Source organism: Lampetra planeri, chromosome 64 (genome assembly GCF_965212315.1).
Source record: "Lampetra planeri chromosome 64, kcLamPlan1.2.h2, whole genome shotgun sequence".
Lineage (NCBI taxonomy): Eukaryota > Metazoa > Chordata > Hyperoartia > Petromyzontiformes > Petromyzontidae > Lampetra > Lampetra planeri.
Window position 1 is genome coordinate 1,534,008 of NC_136170.1, and position 17,791 is coordinate 1,551,798.

The 17,791-nt window shown below is 48.3% G+C and overlaps 1 protein-coding gene and 1 long non-coding RNA gene across 2 annotated transcripts; both read left to right on the plus strand.

The window, feature by feature from the left end:
* The first annotated feature begins 225 nt into the window (after nt 1-225).
* On the plus strand, nt 226-11,510 carry FANCE (FA complementation group E). The gene is given in 14 exon segments (XM_078619684.1): nt 226-283; nt 286-314; nt 869-1,122; nt 1,919-2,115; nt 2,781-2,952; nt 3,346-3,700; nt 4,506-4,550; nt 5,434-5,499; nt 6,104-6,247; nt 7,436-7,559; nt 8,364-8,439; nt 9,354-9,429; nt 9,576-9,701; nt 10,698-11,510. Coding segments are annotated over 14 exon segments (1,809 nt in total). The 5' UTR covers nt 226-240; the 3' UTR covers nt 10,800-11,510.
* Nucleotides 11,511-11,919: 409 nt separating this feature from the next.
* LOC144737034 (uncharacterized) lies at nt 11,920-14,870 on the plus strand. Its single transcript, XR_013588856.1, has 2 exons — nt 11,920-13,351; nt 13,467-14,870. It is a non-coding gene; the product is annotated as an uncharacterized LOC144737034 (long non-coding RNA).
* The last annotated feature ends 2,921 nt before the right edge of the window (nt 14,871-17,791 follow it).

The following is a 17,791-nucleotide window of genomic DNA, read 5'->3' on the forward strand; positions in this document are numbered from 1 at the left end:
ATAAAAAGTAATAAAAAACACAAACGGCCTCGCGTGACGTTATCCGGGGGTGGGGTCAATCGGCGCGCGAGGCTTAGCGACCCGCCCGTGACGTCATCGCGCAAGTGTCGACGGACGTTAGCCGTGACATCATCGTTGCCTCTTGAGCGTGACGTCTTGCGTAAGGTATTGCCGATTGGTGCGTGACGTCATCGCAACGGTCATCAACGCCGCACACGAAATCAATTGGGCGCGGGTTACATGACGTCACCACCACCGACGACGTCACCACCGCGAACGTCCTCACATCGCTGTTTGGCGCCAAATTTACGATGGCATTTTTAAAGTCGCCGCACAACTTTTTCTCTCTTCATTTCTCAAGGTGAATTGACATTTGTAAACATTTCACCGAGTCTCGTTGTCTCTCTAACATGTATTAATTTTACTCCCTTTTCGCCGCGTGCATAAAATACTTTCCCGACTACGCTGTTTGTTAGCTGTGTACTGCACGCGCAGTAAACGTGAAACATTTTTTTATTTATTTTACTTACCCTCATAACGAGCTAATTTCTCGAGAGATAATGTAATTTGCCACGCGTGATATTTCACGTCATCTTTGTCAATCCACGCCGTGTCGCATCGTAAAGCGTTGGGTCAGTACGTGTGCGTGGGGAGCGGTGGCGCAGCGGTTAGCGCTACTAAACCACGACCACCCGAGTTCGATTCCCGCTCACGGCCACCAACACCGCTCACGGATGATCCGAACCGGTCCTGGCCCCCCCCCCCCACCTCTAGGTCGACTCAGCCTCTAATGAGTACCTAGTGCGGTGTGTAAAACCACCGCTGGGGGAGACAAAGCCGTCCGGGCGTGGTTGCCGGCCTTCAATAGACGCTACTCGCCATGGATCTCGGGAGCTTTCTGGACCATCCCCTCCCTGCCCACCAACATCGCCACCGCCTCCTGCTGCTGCTCCACGCTCTCCTGGTGGCCCGGCGGCCCGAGGCCGCGGGCTTGGCGTGGGCCCGGCGCTTGGAGGCCCGAGGCTTGCCGGCGGCGTGGGGGCCGCTGGTGGCGGAGCTGGTGGAGGAGGTGTGCGGAGAGGTGCCTGGCACGGGGCCCGGGCAGACCGCGCGCCTGGCGCTGTGAGTCGCGCAGAGGACGCTGCCGGGTGGGGGGTTTGTTTCTTCTCGCGGTTGTGTTTGGGTTTTTGCAGCAAGCAAGTCAGCCCCACACACCCCGAGCTCCTCCACACCCCCCTAGCACCCCCCCATACCCCTAAACCCCCCCCCATACCCCTAACCCCCCTAGCCCCCCCCCCCCATACCCCCCCTACCCCCACACCTCCCGAGCCTCCCCCCCCATACCCCTAACCCCCTTAGCCCCCCCACACCACACACCCCTACCCGCACACCCCCCTAACCCCCCCACCCCTCTACCCCCACACCCGCCTCCCCCCATACCCCTAACTCCCCTAGCCCCCCCACACCCCCTTACCTCCACACCCCCCTGACCCCCCACCCCTCTACCCCCCCCCACACCGCTCTACCCACCCGCACCGCCCTACCACCCCCTTAGCCCACCCACACCCCCCTACCCCCACACCCCCTTACCTCCACACCCCCCTAACCCCCCTGACCCCCCACCCCTCTACCCCCCCCCCCCAGACCGCTCTACCCACCCACACCGCCCTACCACTATCTTAGCCCACCCACACCCCCCCGAGTAGTCCGTCGCTCGCTAGACTCGCGTTATAGCGCCCGCTACGACAGCGCCCGCTACGATAGTGCCCGCTATGATAGTGCCCGCTATAACGCAAGTGGCTCCCACTATAACGCGAGCGCCACTCGCTGGCTCGGCTCGGCTGTTGCCGCCGGTGTACAAGGGCTACGACGCACTGGATTGTCTACCGTGACCCCTGTGACCCCCTGCGTGTGGCAGGCTGCCCACGCTGCTGCGGCTTCCCGTGAGCCTCCAGCGCTCCGTCGTGTCGCTGCTGAGCGCCGTCCGAGACGAAGTCCCTGCGCCAGCTCTCGCCCTGCTGCGCCGCGCCCTGCTGCACCCCGCCGCGACCTGCGACCCCTGGGTCCGCGTCGCGGCACGGACGATGGCGCCGCTGAACCAGCGAGTGGATGTTGGCAAGTGACCCCATCCCACCCAACTACCGCCCCCCATCACCACGACCCCTTGGGTGAGCTTAACGTGAATTTGTTTGAGGTGGCCACGCGGCTCGGGGAAGAACCGCAGCACTTGGGCAATTATTGGCGCCAGCTCACCGCTGCAGCCATGCCCTCTGTGCTCCCACAGGTGCCCGCTGCGCCCTCCTGCTTGTCTGTGGTTCCTCCTCGCGCCTCCGAGTCGTTCTCTCCCTTCGAGAGAGCGAGTGAATGCTGTGCGCGTTACGAATTGAAAATGACTTGTTGTTATAATTGTTGTCGCACCGTATCGGAGACGCGGAACCGGCACTGCCAAGACCCTGGCTTTTCGAATCCGGGTTTCAGTCGCCCGTGAGTCTGGTCGCCAATAATTATTTGCAGCCATTTGTCCTGAACTTAACCAGGCTAGAGCCCACTGAGATTATGTTATTCCCTTGCGATTGGAGTCCTTTACCCAGTTGAGAATTCACCGGGATCCTTCTCTCCTATGTCTTTCTCGAGTTGTGTACCACCCCCCGTGATCTACGGGGAAATGAATCGCGGCTCCCGGCGTGCGGAGCGGAACGTCGGGACAATGAGCCCAGTGACGCCCGGTAAGCGCGACCCGAAATCCCGTCTCGCGCGTTTCGTCTCGTCTCCCTCCGAAGGTGGCGGAGCGGTGAGCGAGGTGTGGCATGCCCGCTACGCCGCCCTCTGCGAGAGGCTGCGGGCGCGCTCGCGCTGCCAGGGCGGCAGTGGGCATCGCGGAGACACCGCGGATCACGTGGGCACGGCTCGGCAGGCAGAGCGTGGGGAGACGCCGGTGTCGGTGGTTCCCGGGTGAGTGTAAGTGCGATCGACTGCGACGCGTAAGATGCCGACGGGCCTGAATGCACATGCTCACCGGGAAGTGTGTACGTATGCATACCTAATTATAGGGTTTTTCCCCTGTTTTCTGGCAACAAAACTGAAAGCTTTTTACAAGGAATCATGTCTGCATTAACCACGATACTTGTGGTCAAAATGCAAACAAAAAACATTGATCAAATATTCATTGTCATTGAAACTGATTGGTCCACACCAAAGACAGCTTTCTTTTGAGCCTCGTCTCAATTGGTGTTAGACCAAAGGACGCCAAAAGGCGTGCAGCTCAAAGACGATGCACTATCAAAGTAATGAGGGCTCGGGGTGAGCATCTAACGAACGACTGCTGCGCCACGTCGTTCTCTTCAGGCGCGGCTCGGACGACGAAGGCACCGTCGGGGTGACCTGTGACCCCGCACTGTCTGGCACGCGGAAGCGCCCGGTGCCTGACGATGATGGCGGCGACGACGGCGACGACGGCGGCGAGAGCGGAAACGCGACCGTCGCCCCCAAACGGCCACGCCTCGACTCCCCCCGGCACGCCGGCGATTTGAGCGCGTCCGGTCGGGCAGCGCTGGGAGGAGATCCCGGGACGCCCGTGCCGGGTCCTCGGGAGTCGAGCGATGGTGGAGGCGGCGATGGCGATGGCGGCGGCGCCGACATTTTGGACGAGTTGCCGTTTCCGAAAGCCGAGCCGGAGCAGGGCCTTCCGCCGCACATCAAGGTCATCACTCGCGTTGTGGATTTCGTGTACACTTTTTTCAAGCCTTATTAGCGATCGCACGGGAAAATGAGGAGTGAATGTCGATAATTACGCGCGTGCGTTATCACGGTTATAGGTTTTGGAGGGATTAGAAAGAGGGCAGGCTTGTGTTTGAGTGAACTGCAGTTTAAGAACTTGCAAGTGAATCTTCGTGCCTCCTGGAAGTATAGGAATACAAAGTTATGTGAAACTGTATGAATGTTGTTGAACTTCTTTTGCACCATATGTAGCCACCCGCGCTAATCGGAGGTGCAGGAGAAATACCACAAACTATGGGTCTCTTTGCGAGTCTATGGGTCTCTGTGCGAGCCTATGGGTTTCTGTGTGAGTCTGTGGGTCTCTGTGAGTCTGTGGGTCTCTGTGTAAGTCTGGGTCTCTGTGTGAGTCTATGGGTCTCTGTGTGAGTCTTATGTATGTACGTTAAACTTCTTTCGCACCCTACGTAGCCAAAAGCGCAAGTTTTGCGCTTGGTGAAAAATGCTATTGCGGCATACCTCGGCGTTAGGTGGTTCGTGCACGGCGCTACGAACCCACGACCTGAATTTAAAGTTTTTCGGGCACAGCTAACAATGGATATTTGGATCAGTCCTGGGCACACCATGCACCAGCCCACACTGACCAGCGTGGTGAAGTATGGCCAAACAAACCCATCACGCCTGGTATGACGTGCGGCAGGCCGTCAGTCTTAACAGTGGGTTGGCAAAGGGCTTTTAAATGAATTATTGCTATATGCTGATTCAAAAAAAACATTTGTTGTTTTTTTCAGAAAAAGGTTGCTAAAGTGAAGGAGTGGCTGGAAGCAAGTTGTGAGGTTTGTGTGAACTTAAATATTAAATCATTAAATAATAATAGTCTGTTTATGATGCATGGCATGATAAGGACTATAATTGGGTTTGTTAGAGTTGAGATGGGGTTAAGGTTTGCTGGGTTAAGGTTAGAGTTCAATATTTTATGGTGATGATCGGGCTTGTTAGGTTTGGTGTTAATGTTAGGCTTGTTAGGTATAGAGTTGCGGTCGATTAGGGTAAGGCTACGTAGGTATGGGATTATCAACACATTCCTGCGGAGGGAGCTGGTAGGAACGTTGGGTTGCTCGGTCAATGGCCAGGGTCAACGGCGGCGTGGTGTATTCCGCAAATATGCCCGACTGTGAGGGCGGGCACAAGCCGGCGTGAGTAGGTTAAACGTTGAGTTTTATAAGGGCACCACGGGGTGACCAGCCCCTCCCCACCCAGCCCCACCCCTCTCACCCCCCACCCAGCCCAACCCTCCCCACCAAGCCCCTCCCCACCCAGCCCCACCCCTCCCATTTTTGGATGCACGATGGATGGACGGACGGACTCAATAATCCCCTGTGGGCTAGTGTAACCAGGAGGTTCCTACCAGTATCAGGCTTGTTATGGTTAATCTTGTTAGCTCAGGATGAGGTTTGTTAAGTATAGGATTACTGTGAGCCTGGTTGGGTCTAGCGTCAAGTTAAATGTCAAGCTTTGTTAGGTTATTGATAAGGTCTAGAGATATAGTTATGGCGAGGGTTTTGGTAGGTCTAGGATTAGAGTTAGGACTGGGGTTGGGTTTAGTTGTGCCTCGGATCATGCGTGATCTTGTTGGGCTTAGTGTTAAGGTGAACGTGAGGGTTGTTAGTGCTAAGTTTAATGCTGCAATGATTTAGATGTATTTCATTTATTTGGCAGTTTCCAGGCATGGAGGAATCGAGCCCTGCTGAGCTGTCCTTGCTGAATGAGTGCCGGCCAGAGCAGGTGAGCAGATTGAACACGGAGGAGGTCAAAGTTAACGAGCGAACTCGGCTAGTCCCGTGTATGCGTGGTTCCTGTGTAACGCGTTCCAGTGTGTGTTTGCCCTCGGAAGTATTTAATTAGCCGTATGGCATCTGACCGGGTAGCTGTCGGGGCAAAATGCGTATATGCATTTTTGCAAATTGTCCTGTGTGGTGCCCTGGTTTGTGCCTCCACATTTTTTGGGCAACCCTTTCGTCAAATTTAGCCGATGTTAAATAGGACGAGTCCTTAAAAGCAAGACAACCTACCACCAAAGTTTCATTAATTTCGGATCATCTTTACGTGAGTTAAGGAACCCAACCTCCCACCCGTTACTGAAGGACAGATGGAAAGAGACACATGCATGACCACCTCAAAATGTTCTGTGAAAGCTTTAAAAGCAACGATGAGAGAGAGAGAGACACGCAAACTTTGAATATACAGCAGCAGGCGTCGGGATGGAACTCACGACCTTCTGTATACCAGGCGAGGTAGTTAACATCTCCTAGCCACCGTGATGATGATGAGAGGGTGACAATGTGGAGTTCACGACCAGTGCTGTGCGGCGGCTCTGGTATCTGCGCAGGTCTCTGCCGTGTGCTCGGCGCTGGGAGCCGCGACCTTGCCGGAGGAAAGCATCGCTCTCCTGGCGACGGCCGTGGCTGCCCTTACCCCCAAGATCGGACACGCGGCCTCCACGCAGCTCGCCCGGGAGCTCTTCCTCTCCAAGGTGGGGCGGTGCCGTGGCCTAACGACGCATTTTATCATGAGACCTCCTTTGCCAGTACCAAAATATACTAATAGGGTTTTTCCCCTATTTTCTGGCAACAAAACTGACACCTTTTGCAAGGAATCATGCTTACATTAACCACAATACTTGCAGTCAAATGCGACCAGATGACGCCTTTTGGCGCCTTTTGGCGTCATCTGGTCGAACACCATATGAGACTAGGCTCTAAAGAAAGCTGTCTCTGGTGTGGACCAATCACTTTCAAAGACAATGCATAAATTATCAGAGTATTGTTTTTTGTTTGCATTTGACTGCAAGTATTGTGGTTAATGTAAGCATGATTCCTTGCAAAAGGTGTCAGTTTTGTTGCCAGAAAAAAGGGGAAAAACCCTATTAGACGCATTTTATATTCACGCGATCTAACCCAAAAAAACCCTTCGCTACGGACCTGTCCGAGGTCTTCTCCGTCCCGTCGTGTCCACCCGCCAAAGTGGCGAACGGGACCCACACCCTTGCAACTTTGCACGCGTCTCGGAACGGGAAAGGGTCAACACCTGGTCTCTTAGTAGTAGTAATAGGTTTTTACCCTTTTGTTTGGCACCAAAACTGACACCTTTATACAAGGGATCATGTTTGCAATAACCACAACACTTGTGGTCAATATGCAAACAAAAAGAGACAACTCTGATAATGATATGCACTATCCTTGAAATTGATTGGTCCACACCCGAGACGGCTTTTCTTAGAGCCTAGTCTCCACTGGTGTTGGACCAGATGACGCCAAAAGGCGTACAACTCAAAAACAATGCACTATCAGAGTATTTTTGAGTTGTACGGCTTTTGGCATCATCTGGTCCAACACCATGTGAAACTGGGCTCTCGGGTGTGGACCAAACAATTTCAAGGACAGTGCTTATCATTATCAGAGTTGTCTCTTTTTGTTTGCATGGACCAATCAACTTCAAGGACAGTGCATACATTATCAGAGTTGTCTATTTTTGTTTGCATTTTAACTGCTTGTGTTGTGGTTATTGCAAACATGATCCCTTGAATAAAGGTGTCAGTTTTGGTGGCAGATAAAATCGTAAAAACCTGTACTCTTGCTGGAAAGGGTAAAGCCCTGTTCTTTTTTTTTTACGTCGCTCGTGAGTTCATTTGATGTTGCCTGTACCGCGCGCGCCCGCCCAGCTGTCCAGCCTGGAACAGCCGGCTTCGAGGCTGCTGTCGGGGGCCCTTGGATCGTTTTGCAGCTCCTACCCCAAGCAGGGCTGTGCAGCGTGCCTGCTGCCGCTGACGCAGACGAGCGAGCTGGGTATGTACACGTGTACGTTGAACTTCTTTCGCACCGTACATAGCCAACCGTGCTAATCGGAGGCGCGGGGGAAGGATAACAAGGATCTTTGTGTGAGTCTATGGGGCGCTGTGTGAGTCTATGGGTCTCTGTGTGAGTCTATGGGTCTCTGTGTGAGTCTACGGGTCTCTGTGTGAGTCTATGGGTCTTTGTGTGAGTCTATGGGTCTCTGTGTGAGTCTATGGGCCTCTGTGTGAGTCTGTGGGTCTCTGTGTGAGTCTGTGGGTCTTTGTGTGAGTCTATGGGTCTCTGTGTGAGTCTATGGGTCTCTGTGTGAGTCGATGGGTCTCTGGGTGAGTCTATGGGCCTCTGTGTGAGTCTGTGGGTCTCTGTGTGAGTCTGTGGGTCTCTGTGTGAGTCTATGGGTCTTTGTTTGAGTCTATGGGTCTCTGTGTGAGTCTATGGGTCTCTGTGTAAGTCTATGGGTCTCTGTGTGAGTCTATGGGTCACCTGTGTGAGTCTATGGGTCTCTGTGTGAGTCTATGGGTCTCTGTGTGAGTCTATGGGTCTCTGTGTGAGTCTATGGGTCTCTGTGTGAGTCTGTGGGTCTCTGTGTGAGTATGTGGGTCGCTGTGTGAGTCGATGGGTCTCTGTGTGAGTCTATGGGTCTCTGTGTGAGTCGATGGGTCTCTGTGTGAGTCTATGGGTCTCTTGCTCTAGTGCAACGAGCAGTGTGTCTCAGATGGTTCACAGTGGCTGGGATGCCCTGGCACGTCCCATTAGCTGCGACGCCGTCGCCGTTAACCCACGTGTTTGTCTCGGCAGGGCCTTTCCAAGTGGAGTTCATGTGCAGGGTTATCCGCGACAACCTGGCCTCCGACGATCTCCCAAGTCTCCTCAGGTCAGCGGAGCAGGAGGGGCCGTTCTCCACTTCAGGGCCTCCTCCTCTGCCACCCGCACATTCCTCGATTCTGTGTGCGAGCACCCGTAGGGCTAGTTGTGTGCGGAGAGCGGTGGAGTACGATGGTCGGTGCGTCGCGCTCAGGAACCCGCCGACCCGAGTTCGATTCCCGCTCGCGGTCAATAGCGATGGCACGTAGAAGGGAAATAATAAAATAATAAAAATTAAACATAATAAAATACAATTTTATACAATTTTATTATGTTTTATTAAAATAATAAAAGTAAAACATAGTAAAATACAATTTTATACAATTTTATTATGTTTTATTTTTATTATTGTATTATCTCCCTTCTACGTGACTTTACCGAAAGAACCAAGAAGATGAATCCCTGCAGTCACGAAAGCTTTAAATCGAAAAATAGCGATGGCGTTCGTGTGAACCGGTCCTGGGCCTCCCCTAGGTCGACTCGGGCCTCAAATGAGCACCAGGTGCGGTGTGTAATCATCGCTGCCGGTGTGTTGTGCCGGTCTTCATAAGTGCTACTCGGTAACAGCACTTGCCCCAAAGAGTTTGTTCAAGGCTATATGGGGGATTTTTGTTTGTGTTGTGGAGAGTAGCAGTGTAATTAGCGCGCTGCGCTACAAACCGGCGACCCACGTTCCATTCCCACTCGCGACCAATAACAGTGACGTTCATCTGACCTGAGTTGGTCCTGGACCTCTCGTAGGTATACTCGGCCTTAAGTGAGCACCTGGTTTCGGCGTTTACAAAACATCGGCACTGCGGAGACAAAGGCGGCCGGGCGTGGTGTTTATGTCCACACCACCACCCCCTCCATAGGTGCATCGCCGGCATTTGCCCCAACAGTCTTCTGTGTCGCTTTGTGATTCGTGTGCTTGCTGGTGACCAGGCTGTTGGTGAGCAGCCCGGGCGTGTGCTGGGGTGAGGGCTTCCTCACCGTCTTGCAGGCCGCACTGGACCGAAAGGTGAGCTGTGGGACAAGAAACGTTTCCTCTCCATCGCCACCTCTTTCAAATATCGAAACACCTCATCACCACCACCACCACCACATCTCATAGCCACCGTGGTGCCCAGGACACAAAATCGCGTGTTGTGTTGCCTCCCCTTAAAGATGGAGCTGAACGCAGAGGAGGTGGAGATGCTGGTGGTGGCGATGTCGGCGCATGCAGCGTCGTTCGCCAAGTCCCTCAAGTTTGCCAAGCTCCTGTTGGCGCTCGTGAACAAGCATGGGGCTCAGGTGAGCTCAAACATTATCACCGCCACCGCTACGACCCAGCACGGTCAATACAGCCGCGATTACTACCGATTATCTCCTTGGTTCTTTCGGTAAAGTCACGTAGAAGGGAAATAATAAAATGATAAAAATAAAACATAATAAAATAATTCTCACGACGTTTCGGTCACAACACAAGCAGCCGTCGGGGAAAGAGCGTCAGACGCTGTCTCCCTGACAGACCTGGTCTTCACCTGAGGACGGCTGCTTGCGTTGTGGCTGAAACGTCGTGATAATTATTTTATTATGTTTTATTTTTATTATTTTATTATTTCCCTTCTACGTGACTTTACCGAAAGAACCAAGAAGATTAATCCCTGCAGTCACGAAAGCTTTAAATCGAAATTATACTACCGATTAGTCTACGTGATCAATCCAACCGTGCCGCTACGAGCAAATACGGACAATGCTATCGATGCAGCCACTGCTCATACCAATACGACCCTACGCTATCAATACCGCAATGCACTTTTAAATCGAGATTGAAAACTAATTTCTTTAGAGCCACTTTTTGTGTTTAGTTTGTTGTCCTTTCCCCGCACCTCCGATTAGCACGGTTGGCTACGTACGGTGCGAAAGTAGTTCAACATACAAAACATAAATTTCGATTTAAAGCATTCGTGACTGCAGGGATTCATATTCTTGGTTCTTTCGGTAAAGTCGCGTAGAAGGGAAATAATAAAATAACAAAAATAAACCAATAAAATTCTCACGACGTTTCGATTGCAACACAAGCAATCATCAGGTGTGAAAACCACACGGAATTTTATTGTTTTATTTTTATTATTTCCCTTCTACGTGACTTTACCGAAAGAACCAATAATATACATAACATACATACCGTGCCGGCCCTCACAGGTTCTACTCGCTAACAGTACTTGCCCCAATGATCTGTTCAGGCTATGCGCGGAATCTTTGTCTGTGTGTGTGCGTGCATTAACTTTCTGCCACCCGTGGCAGGTGACACGGGGTCACGGCGCGACCCTGGCCGCGATGGTGGAGGTCGGCGACACCTTTATGAAGCGGACACTGCGTGCGGCTCTCAAGAAGATCTCGGGCTGACCTCTGACCTTGTGCCCCGACCTCTGACCCTGTGCCCCGACCTCTGACCCCGTGCCCCGGCGGAGCAGCGTCAAACTTCGTGAACGGAATGAGTGACGAAAATATTCGACGCCAAAGTGTTTCCTGCTTTTTAGTCAACGATGATGACTCTTTTGAGTGGATGGAAATCATCAAGCGTTGCGATGGCTACAACTGCCCAGTACAGACCAAAAATAGCGACGGCGATGAAACGAAGTTAACGCGTCTCAATGAAGATGCAGATTGGTCATAGTGACAACATTGGAGGCGGCAGTGCACTGAAAAAGACCGAAGATTGTCATTGCCTTTATATGTACAGTAGATACAAATGAAGGGGTTTGGTCGATCGCACGGAGATTGTTGGTTGAAATTTATAGAATGCTCACAATGGCCCAGTCAACACAGTCTCTAACCTCACTACCACCACCTTGGAACCAACGTCACTTTGATTGAAAATGTGGGGAAAAAAGAAACGTGCTATTTGTAATGAAAATAAGGTCACTTTTCTTTAAACCTAAATGTCTACCTGTCAACCCATACTGTGTATTCTTGTACAAGGAAGTTTAGTTTTCAGGTCCATACGGCACACAGCCGTTTCAATACAGGCAAAAATAAATCTGTTTGTGTTTCTCCCTTACGATGGGACTTTGTAGGATGAACGTTGAGATGTATAAGGGGCACGGGGTGACTAATAAGGAATAGAATTGGTCTGTAATGAGGTAGGCAGTGATTAGGGGTTGACAGGTAAGCATTTCCAACGTGAATTGTGTCACGACACATTCAACGTTTAATTGCAAGGGATAAGCAACAGTTGTGGTCTTATTTACGGCATGTGCTTCAAAGCGTAGAGGGTTCGGAGGGTAACACATTCCTACGGAGGGAGCTGGTAGGAACGTTGGGTTGCTCGGTCAATGGCCAGGGTCAACGGCAGCGTGGTGTATTCCGCAAATATGGCCGACTGTGAGAGTGGGCACAAGCCGGTGTGAGTAGGTTAAACGTTGAGTTTTATAAGGGCACCACGGGGTGACCAGCCCCTCCCCACCCAGCCCCTCCCCACCCTCCCCTCCCCACCCAGCCATTCCCCACCCAGCCCCTCCCCACCCTCCCCTCTCCACCCAGCCCCACCCCTCCCATTTTTGGATGCACGACGGACGGACGGACACAATAATCCCCTGTGGGCTGGTGTAACCAGGAGGTTCCTACCAGTATAAATATTCTATTGTACTTCTTGGAACGTTCGCTACTGCACTCAGGCCACCGTGTGGATACTGGATATCTGAAAAAAAATCGCTTTTTGGCTCATCGGATTCCTCCGGTGGAAGATGAGATGAAAATTCTGATACTTGTAACGCAATTCTAGATTTGAAGCTTTCGTGACTGCAAGGATTCACACTTTTAGGTTTTTTCGGTAAAGTCACGTAGGTAAAATAATAATAATATAATAATAATAGAAATAAAATAAGAATAAATGAAAATAACTCAATTAAATCACGACGTTTCGGAGGCAACACAAGTCTCCATCTTCAGGTGGGACCGTCACAGCCAAGTTTACTGTATCAAGATACAGTAAATTTGGCTGTGAAAATAACTAAATTAAATCACGACGTTTCAAGATACGGTAAATTTGGCTGTGACGGTCCCACCTGAAGACGGAGACTTGTGTTGCCTCCGAAATGTCGTGATTTCATTTAGTTATTTTCATTTATTATTATTTTATTTCTATTATTATTTTTTACCTAAGTGACTTTATCGAAAAATACCTAAGAGTATTGTAACGCAATGTTAGTGGTGCACAAGGGTAGTTCGCGTGTAAGCACAGGGAAGTGATTTACGGGAAACGATTTGAGGGTTTTCTTTATTTGTTCGGATATTTCGCCTGTAAAAAAACGAAACGGACCTTGAGATGGAATTTCTCGCTTTGCGTGTCTGCATTGTCAAGTTACACGCACGTAGAAAATACAACGACATGTAGTGTAAATATATAACTTTTACACCGTGTATATAACTCATAGATATACACAATTAAACTAAAAGTTTTATTTTACCAGGTAAGGCTCACTGAGCCAAATAGCTTTTTTTTTAGAAGCAACCTGGTCACAAATGATAGCTCAACGAAGTGGCTTATCTTGTGGAAATTTGTGGCAGCGAAATACTCTGAACGCGTGATGTCGATTTGTAAATGTGGAGGGAAAAAAACCCAGAGGACCCGGATAAAAATCCACATGCAAGCGCATGGAGAAAGACACACAAACTCCAAATATACAGCAGCAGGCGTTGGGTCTGGATCGAACCCACGACCTACTGCAGACCAGGCGAGGGCGTTAACATCTCCGAGCCACTGTGATGATGAGAGAGAGACACGTAAATTCCAAATATACAGCAGGCGTCGGGTCTGGATCGAACACACGACCTACTGCAGACCAGGCGAGGGCGTTAACATCTCCTAGCCACTGTGATGATGATGAGAGAGACGCGCAAACTCCAAATATACAGCAGGCGTCCGGTCTGGATCGAACCCACGACCTGCAGACCAGGCGAGGGCGTTAACATCTCCTAGCCACTGTGATGATGATGAGAGAGAGACACGCAAACTCCAAATATACAGCAGGCGTCGGGTCTGGATCGAACCCACGACCTCCTGCAGACCAGGCGAGGACGTTAACATCTAGCCACCGTGGCCCAATTTGATGGCGGCCACCACCAGTTTGTGTCAAATGTTCGTGAGCTGTAACAGTCTCGAGGTATTGTGGTCGGAGAGAGTGCGTCTCAAAAGTTCGAGTGCGTTGACGCTGGCGGCATCTGTGAGCGTCTCTGAGAGACCCGCTGCTCAATCTTGCTGGCTAAAGATGCGTACATATCTTTTTTCTCAGGATAAATAAAGATTCCGGTAAAAAGACTCTTCATGTACAAGCTCAATTTGGTTGGCTCAGGTTTGAAGGGTGTGTCAACACGGATGTACACACACTGGGTGCTTCCAGTGTGATTTTCTCCTTAAATAAGTGTTGTTTATTGAAAGGAAATCCAGTTTATACAAATCAATTCGATGGAATTTTTATTTTATTTTCCGCTTCTGAGACCAGAATATACTTATTTAAAGCAGCGGTAGGGCTTTGGGGATCCGTCAATTAAACCAATTAATTGACTACCAATCGTCGTGTGTCACACGGCAACAGATGACGTTACTTTTTAAATCCTTTATATTAAGTTCACTTGCTTGCTTGCGCGCTTACGACCGTGCAAATCTTTCGGTCGTTTTTTAACCCACTTCCCGTGATCCAATCGAGCTGACATTTTGCACACAGACTCGTTGTGCGTGACAATTTATTTTCGTGAAATTTTTTTTCCAAAATTTTCCACTTTTTAGGAAAAAAGTAATTTCATATTTAATTTAAAATACCAATTTGATAAAAATTAAACTCTTACTCAAGAAAAACAGAAATGAATAATAAAATAAAACCGATGCCACGCATATAAAGGATTTATAGTGAAAAACTTTGTTTTTACGGGTTAATTTTCTTTCAGTGCAAAGATACGTACAATTGACGCATCACGTACAATTCTAAAATCTGAAAGAGAGAAAAAAACTAATCTGTAAATTTGTTTGAAAAAAAATCCGAACTTCGAAATTTCCCGGTCTATGATGACGCTTTTTAGGTTAGATTGAGTTAATGTGTCGTTAAACCCGCCACCATCCGACACAGCCAATTAGTAAGGTTTGTCACGTAAACATAAAGTGTCAACTCGTTACTAGTTCAGCACACCGATTGTGCGTTGGAGAGTAAAACCCACTCCAAACATTTAAAATTCCGAGTACTGTGGCGTTTCGCTGGTGATTACAACAACGACAATCAGCTTCAGGCGATTTAGCAGAATTGTCAAGACGGTGAGGTCATCACTGAGCCTATCAGGTTTATATGGTGCCTACTACACTACAACTCAAGGCCGTAATTATCATATATTGGGGGGGGGGGCATCCACACATCCCCCAATATTCAAATATTGCTATTAAAAACATTGCTATGTTCTGTAAATAAAAAAATTTGCTCAACCTTGGCCACAATATCTGGACTTGTCTTCATTTAAATCAATGCATCGATTTATGTTTATATGATTGTGGTTATGCTTATACTTTATTAATCCCTAATCTCTGCCATTACATACAATGAAACAAGAAATGGTAAAAAAGTAAAAACAGAGCAATGTATTCCAATACACTATTAGACATTGTAAAAAATAAATAAAAAGTCCATCCCATGTGTTAGTGAATTTTTAAATATTTTAGGCAGGAAATTAGTTTTCAAATTTTGATTTATTTTTCTGGGTTGGTACCCCCAGACACCCTGGAAGATTTGGTGACCCCCAATGTTGACTCCATGGCTACGGCCTTGCTACAACTAAACTTGATTTGGTGGCGCTGCGTTTGCATTGGCGCACAAGCACACACAATTAGCCAAACCGAAAATCGATAATTCTAGATTTAAAGCTTTTGTGACTGCAAGGATTCATACTTTTAGGTTTTTTCGGTAAAGTCACGTAGGTAAAATAATAATAATAAAATAAATAATATATATTTTAAATAAAATAAATAATACTATTATTATTTTTTTACCTACGTGACTTTAACGAAAAAACCTAAGAGTACGAAAATCGATACTTTATAGCATATTGGTACAGGACTGGCGAAAATCGATATGCGGTGAGCGTTTGTGGTATCGATTAAACAGGAATAGGGCGATTCTATAGGAATCTACAGCTTTCGATTCCTATGCTCGATTTAAAGAATCGATTCGTGGCGCGCGAGTGTAACGGTTTCCTTTTATTTTTCCCGCGCGTTGAGTTTATTTTCATTTACCTCAGGTAATGATCAATGTTTTCTTTTTCATTTATCATAAAAAATACAATTATATGAATTATAAAGAATAGGGTAATTGTGTGCAAACTTTACATGTAGCACGTTAAACGTTTACCCCCTAAGTAACGTGGCTTAACGGTACAATGCCAATACGTAAAAAGTTATTGAGGTTAATTATTATTGTAAGTACTTTTAATTGTTCGTAAAAGTAAAGGTACATTCTATCGTGTTGAAAATGAATGTGCCGTATCAAGTAATTGACATTTTTAGGGCAAAAAAAAGTAAATATTTACTTTACGAAAGCGAAGATTTCGTTATAAAAAAATATTTGTTTAATTAAATGCCCACGTATTATACTTTATGTAATTATTAACGTTACCCTGCAAATGCACTTAATGTAATTGACTAATACACGTGGCAGTGGCAATTGCTGCCTTGAAAGGGAAATAACACAAGGCGACGTTTCGGGCAATGACCCTTCTTCAGGCCACAATCGCAGAAGTCACCTTACGATGACCACTCTTTTATGTATTTTTATATTTTACCACGGCTTAAAATCATAATTATAGCTCTTCAAAATATAAATACTCTAGGCGATGACACCAGTTACACGACTGATTTACAAACTTTTTTTTTCCTGTAGTAATTAACTGGTTTCGGCTGTGGTAATACTTAATTTCGTAGTTTAATTATAAGTTGTGTTGCGTCGCGGTTTTCACGGCCACCCTCCCCCAGGTCGACTCAGCCTCAAATGAGTACCTGGTGCGGTGTGTAAATATGGCCACTGGGGAGACAAAGGTGGCCGGGCGTGGTGTTGGCCCTCCGCCCCCACGTGTGCTGTGCTGGCCTTCATAGGTGCTCGCTAACAGCACTTGCCCCTACAGTCTGTTAAGGCTACACGGGGGATCTTTGTTATTATGTTTGGTTCTTTCGGTAAAGTCACGTAGAAGGGAAAAAATTAAAAAACAATTTCTCACGACGTTTCGGCCACAACGCAAGCAGCCGTCCCCAGGTGAAGAAACAGAGCTGTCGGTAAAGTCACGTGGAAGGGAAATAATAAAATAATAAAAATAACATTCTCACGGCGTTACGGCCACAACACACGCAGCCGTCCTCAGGTGAAAAAACAGCTGTCGGTAAAGTCACGTAGAAGGGAAATAATAAAGTAATAGAAATAAAACAATAAAATTCTCACGACGTTTCGGCCACAACGCAAGCAGCCGTCCTCAGGTGAAGAAACAGCTGTCGGAAAGAGACCTGAGGATGGCTGCTTGCGTTGTGGCCGAAACGTCGTGAAAATGTTATTTTTTGTTTTATTTATATTATTTGATTATTTCCCTTCTACGTGACTTTACCGAAAGAACCAAGAATATGAATCCCTGCAGTCACGAAAGCTTTAAATCGAAATCTTTGTTATTTTGTGGTGTAACTGGCAAATATGTGAAATTCTGTTCCCGTGGGCTTCGATGAGATGTGATAAACGTATCGTATTCGTATTTTGAAAATAAAAAAAATGCAGCAACAACCCTAGTGCCCCCACTTCCATGTACGCTCCTGTGTACATGGAAGGCGGTTGTGAATAAAAAAAAATCATACCCAATGAAACTTGTTCTTGGTTCTTTCGGTAAAGTCACGTAGAAGGGAAATAATAAAATACTGAAAATAAAACATAAGATAAAATTCTCACGACGTTTCGGCCACAACGCAAGCAGCCGTCCTCAGGTGAAGAACAGGGCTGTCGGAAAGACAGCGTCCTAATGAACACTGCTAAGCTTGGCAGCGTATTTTTTAAACTTGCCAACAGATCACGCTCGTGAACTCTGGATTGCTATGCAGTAGTACTGTCTTAATAAATTCCACATTTTGTGTGTGTGTGTGCACGTACGGTCTTTGTGTGTCATACAGGAATGGAGGGGAACGATAATGAATTCTTCAGCATAAATTTAGCCAGCAATTTTTCCCCACTCCAAGCCTTCGATATACAAAGCATCTTAGGCATTGGCTCTGATAATAAGGGGATGCCAGAACAAGGCCACCGCCAATCTTTGCAGGGCCAAAGGCCATCAACCCGTGGCCAGAGTCAGCCAGGAAAAGGTCGTAGCCAACTCAGGCAAGGCCATGG